The sequence below is a fragment of the Rhinopithecus bieti genome, unplaced genomic scaffold (genome assembly GCF_001698545.2).
Source record: "Rhinopithecus bieti isolate Rb0 unplaced genomic scaffold, ASM169854v2 scaffold_13857, whole genome shotgun sequence".
Lineage (NCBI taxonomy): Eukaryota > Metazoa > Chordata > Mammalia > Primates > Cercopithecidae > Rhinopithecus > Rhinopithecus bieti.
In genome coordinates, this window is record NW_016807741.1 from 1732828 (window position 1) to 1738827 (window position 6000).

General features: G+C 43.5%; 1 protein-coding gene across 5 annotated transcripts in view; it reads right to left on the minus strand.

Annotated features, from left to right (window-relative positions):
• Nucleotides 1–6000, minus strand: part of MSRA (methionine sulfoxide reductase A) — a 368732-nt gene that overhangs the window by 123003 nt on the left and 239729 nt on the right. For all 5 annotated transcript variants that reach the window (XM_017883694.1, XM_017883695.1, XM_017883696.1 and 2 more), the window contains one exon: nucleotides 3492–3596. In XM_017883694.1, the coding sequence (XP_017739183.1) occupies nucleotides 3492–3596 (105 nt within the window). The remainder of the gene's footprint in view (nucleotides 1–3491; nucleotides 3597–6000) is intronic.

Genomic DNA, 6000 nt, shown 5'->3' on the forward strand with positions numbered 1-6000 from the left:
GGCCCCTTCAAGTCCTTAATGACTTTACAAAAAGGTACTAAAACTTTTCAACATGCTAATTAAAATACATTTCTCTTGAGTCATATTTCTGTGGAGAATCATGTTTCCTGGGCACATCTTCACAAAGGTCAATGCCTTTTCAACTTCTACTCAAGTTTTGTCTTTTTGTTGATCAGCAGTTCTGGCACAGGCAAGAGCATTGCTCAAGTAGTTTTAGTAATCACTTTTGTTTCTGAAAAGAATCTGGAGTGGGCGACTCCTCACAGATCAGAGTCACTGCCAATTCCAACCTGCTACTTTCTTTGAAAATGTCCATTTTCTCAGTAAGAATAGTCAGTCTTACATGTCTTCACCACCCTCATCTTCTCCAGTGGTGGCTTTCTTTTCAAGATCAACTTTTACTAGGAAATGTGACAGGTTGCCATGTGACCTCGAGTAGAGATTTAAGCAGCTGTGGTCAGATGTGGTGAGTCAGTGACAGCCAAGTTCATTTTTAGCCTTGCTCTCCCCTGCCTCTGGCCCATCCCTCAAGGAGCAGGCTTCAAATTCTGACCATGGAAAAAATGACACTTGACATGTGTCATTGTTCTGGGCCTGCAGGGTTCCCCGGGAATATCAACTCCATTGATACCAGAGTTATCCTGAACTTATGGGTTTGTTATTGTTTGTTTTTTGCTTTTAATGTTCAAGTGCTAACACATACTTGTTTTGATGATTTCATGTTAACATTTAGTCTGTGGTTTTATGTGCATTTATCTATAAGCTCACTTGATCTCAGCATATTGGAATTAACTATTTTCTTCCTGTAGGAATATATTTTCCATGTGCATTAACCAAGAGGCTGGATACTCCTGCGTATCCCAGATGCCTTAGTGATTTAGCACACCTGGTGGCTAGGTGCAGTGGCTCACGCCTGTAATCCCAGCACTTTGGAAGGCCAAGGAGGGTGGATCAAGGGTTCAAGACCAGCCTGGCCAACATGGTGAAACCTCAACTCTATTACAAATATGAAAAATTAGCCGGGCATGGTGGCATGCACCTGTAATCCCAGCTACTCGGGAGGCTGAGGCAGAGGCAGGGGAATTGCTTGAACCTGGGAGGTGGAGGTTGCGGTCAGCTGAGATCACACCACTGTACTCCAGCTTAGGCAACAGAGTAAGACTCAGTCTCAAAAAAATAATAATAATAAACAAAAACAAAAAATGAAAGGGCACCTGGCAAATATAATGAGCATAAGATTGTTTGGATTGAATGGGTAGATTAGTAAGGATTTTTGCTACTGTTGCATGTAATAGAAACTAACAAACTAGATTAAGAAAAACAAAGCCAGCGGAGTAGATGTTCCTGATGGAGGATCTCTATCCCTTCCCTTAACTACCCAACATCCCCTGCCCTTCCTTACCTCTTCCTTATCTCTGGGGAGGCCACTGACCTGCGGAAGGAGATGGTCCATAAGAGAGGCAGAAGGATGGGGCTATAGATTGAAGGTGTCCTGAGGCAGTCAAGATTGCCCTGGGGTTGTTGATGAGTGGTTCTCTGAATTTAGTGGGGGAGACTGGGTCACGCTACAACCTTAGGCATGCCCTTGCCTCGTTTCGGTCTTCATATTGCCACCTATGATGTGAAGATCTGGAAAATATTTTTTAATCCCAGAGATGCCACCATTACAAACACAGAGCCCAGGGAAGGGCAAGTGATGAACAGAGAGGTGAGTTCTCCCAGCCCAAACCCTCATCACAGTAGTAGTATTCCCCCCAAGATTCAGGGGCCGGTATTAGCAACCTAATTAATCAATGAAGATGTGATTAAATGAAAGCATTTAAGACAGGTATGGAAAGAGAAGCTGACAACAGACTTGGCCTTCTTTACAATTCTGCCAGGCCTAAGCCTACAGAGATTCTATCAGGACATGGCATTACAGTTGGCCACATTAAAGGGCAGAGACTAGACCTGTCGCCTCCATGACTTCAGCCCTTGCCTGGACCTCTGATATGTGTTTTTATTGATAATTTTGGAGGTCTTATCATCTTCCTGTGACCCTTGACTCTGACAGTCAAATGGCTGAACGTCTGCTCCATCTGGATTGATGACTTACCAGAACAAGTGACTGGCTGTCACCACCCTGATTTATGATCCTCACTGCAGAGCTTCCTGCAGAATCAAAGCAATCTAGGGCCATGGACCTGCCTTCCCACATGATGTGATGTCCCATATCCCAAGCGAGGGTGACAAGTGAACCTTCTGATTAGAGTATTCTTGTCCTACTGGTTCTTTCCCTACCCTGCCCCATACCTCATCCCTCTTCCACCAGGTACCCATTCCCCCATGTCAAACCAGACTTTGTTGTCACGGAAATCCTGCCCCTGGCCTCCTTCCTAGGCCCACACCTCTAGGCCTCCACCTGCCCTGATAGATCTGCCTGGATCCCGAACCTGCCTCACCCTGCTCCAGCTTGTCACTTTGTTGCTCTTGCCTCATCCCTGACTTTTGCCCTCTGGCAAATCGCCCTGGAATGGGATGGTTCTTAGAACCAGCACGCAGGACCCACCAACCTGTGCTGCTACAGGCATATTAAGAGTCCAACATGAAGCACAATATATATTTGGAGAAAAACTTCACTCATCAAGAAATAACAATGCATATCCACTACACAAAAATCTGACACCAAATGGAAAATACTTTTGTGAAATAGACTGATTGCCAAATGAAGAGGGTTTGTGAAAAGTCACATCTATTGCATAGGACTTTTCAGTTCATAAGCTGCATAATATCAGATCATCATACTGGCAAAGCAGGGCCTGTAAGCCTACTGGGATGCGACCTGGAAATTGCTTCATTATTGAATATTACAATGATATTTGCCAACATGGAATATTTTGCTTGTGTATGCATTTGAATTAAATTTCTAGCCACCATTTCTTATAGCCCAAATACATTAATATCTCCACATAACAAATTCTAAAAAGGACAAATGAAATATTTAAATGAGCAAGATTTGTGGACCTAGCGAATACTGCATTTTACCTGTATGTTCTTTATCACCACAGACATTTTTTTTTTTTTTTTTAAATCAAACCTGATAACGTCAAAAGACGAGAAAGGCTAAACTCAGAGAAATAAAGAAACCATAAATCAGGAAACTTTGGAGCTGCTGGAAAGACACTTTAATTTTGTAGACAAAAGACTGCATTAAGGAGGAATAATGCAATAATCAAAGGTGAACGGATCGCTATTGTCTGGCATCTTCCTCTGTGGGAATGTTCCCACCCCTGACAGCTGTAAGGGGGGCAGGGGCGTCGAATGTGGCTGTGCCTTTATTCTCTCACCCTTTTTCTCCCCAGCCCCTCCTCTCCTCCGTCAATAAATGTCTGCAATCATATTCTTGAGCTCCTGTGTGATTTCAAGGTTCATCTCTTCCATGCAGCTCAAACACTAATTATCCCAGCTGTAATTAGCAAGATAATTAAATACTGGCTCACTCATCACTCTACCTTGGGTCGGGTCGTGATTCTCCCAGAAGACCTTGAGCAGTTCCTCAAAACTGATGTGTTCTGGCTGGTACACCACTCGGACGACTTCTGCATGGCCAGTTTTTTCTTGGAAGAAACAAAACGTACAACTGAAATTTACTGACAACATCAATTTATTGCAAGTTTTTTGTTCACAGAAAACCAACAGACAAAAGCTGAAACTCTACCCCTTGAAGCGAAACTCTACCCTCTGACGGAAGAATGGAAGCATGATTAAACTTTAGCTAACAGTCTCTCTCAAGGCTCTGTTACTGGTTCTTTTTCCATAAAAGCATACAGTTCTCCTCTAGAAAGCTTGCTGCGATGACTTCTACATTGTGCTCTGATAAATTGTTTTAAGTTCATGAAAAAACAAACATTGGTTTTCAGGTCTCTAAGCTCACTCTTGGGAAACCTTATGGATCCACCCTGACATAGCGCTCAAGATTTGAAACTCTGCAAAGGGAAAGAGCCAATTTATTTTTATCATCACTCCATGCTTTATGTAGTGAGCTCACCTGCACCACAGTGAGATGGTGCCAGGGAGAGACCTGTAAAAAACAGGATGATCATTCGTTCACATGAGATCAGTAAGTTAGCGGAGGGACATACTCGCTGTGCTGTTAACACTGGGACAAGGGTCAGATTTAAATACCCAGTAGGGTGGTAAGTGTTTTCTCAGCCTAATTCATATCCATGGTAAACAATGATGGTGGCATATGCCTCTTTGCAGGATCCTCTGTAGGCCTGTTCTCAGTGGTGGTCCTGAAGGTTTGGTGGATCAGGGGTGGGTATTTGCAGTACTGCTTTTACCTGTGAAATTCATGTCCTTCCTTATTTTGCAGTCTTAGAGCATGGCAAATAAGAGATCCCTCCATACTAAGATCACTTGGCTATATAAATTTTTTTATCACAGTCACCTTATGTGTAGTAAAGAATTTGGCCAGCCGGGCACGGTGGTTCAGTGTAATCCCAGAACTCTGGGAGGCTGAGAAGGGTGCATTACCTGAGGTCAGGAGTTCGAGACTAGCCTGGCCAATCTGTTGAAACCTTGTCTCTACTAAACAAAAAATTAACTGGGTGTGGTGCCAGACGCCTGTAATCCCAGCTACTCCGGAGGCTGAGGCACAAGAATTGCTTGAACCTGGGAGAAGGAAGTTGCAGTGAGCTGCAATCGCAGCACTGCACTCCAGCCTGGGCAAAAAGAGCAAAACTCGATCTCAAAAGAAAAAAGAACTTGGCCTTGCCCAAAGAGAGGTCTGGACTTTTGTCCTCAGCTTCTGGAAGATAACGTGTATCATATCCAATGCTGGGCACACTGGGTCTCAGGATGGAACCAGCTACATCCAATTGTCTTAGGGTGAGAGTTGGCCATGCTACAAAGACCAACCATGTGAATTCGGATGGGGGCTTTGGATCACATGGTATCAGAACACCTGGAGACTGAGTTCAACCACATAGGCAATCAATCTATCAATCACGCCTACACAATGGAGCCACAATAAAAACTCTGGACATTGAAGCTCAGGCAAGCTTCTCTGGTTGGTGGTATTCTGCATATTGTTACACATAGAAGGTCAGTATATCCTGACTTCAGGAGAGAAGAGAACAGAAGCATTTGGAGCCCTCCCAGCCTCTTTCTTCAGCTAATTTTGAGCTGCAACCTTTCCCTGTAAGACACTGTAACCATGAGTATAACAGTATTCAGTGAGTTCTGCAAGTCCTTCTAGCAAATTATCAAACATGCGAGTGGTTTTGGGAATCCCCTGAACTGGCACCTTAATCTGCAAAAGTGTCTTCAAATATATCAGTCATCTCACTTTAATTCTCACAACTGTCCAATGCTGCAGGTAGGGAAAGTAGGAATCCTTATTGTACAAACTGAAAAACTATGACACAAGTAAGTTAGATTTGCCCAAGGTCACGCAGCTAGTGAATTTCTGGGCCATAACCTGAAAAAAGAAAAGATACCTTCTGACTTCTGGTCCAGGGCTCTAACCGATACATCAAAGGAAAGAGCGCAAGGTGAACATTTGGAACATGAATCCAGAAAAGAAATCTATTCATTATCTTTAATTTGATCTTTTGATTAATATTTAAATTTCTTCTGATGGTAGAAACAGTATTTGCAGATAACATTGAAGCTTAGAAAATATGAGGAAGTATAAAAAAGAAAATACAGGCCAGGCGCAGTAGCTCAAGCCTGTAATCCTAGCACTTTTGGGAGACCAAGGCGGGTGGATCACTTGACTTTGGGAGTTCAAGACTAGTCTGGCCAACATGGTGAAACCCCGTCTCCACTAAAAATACAAAAATTAGCCAGGCGTGGTGGTGGGTGCCTGAAATCCCAGCTACTCAGGAGGCTGAGGCAGGAGAATCACTTGAACCTGGGAGGTGGAGGTTGCAGTGAGTTGAGATCACACCATTGCACTCCATCCTGGCATCCTGGGTGACACAGCGAGACTCCGTCTCAAAAAAAAAAAAAAAAAAA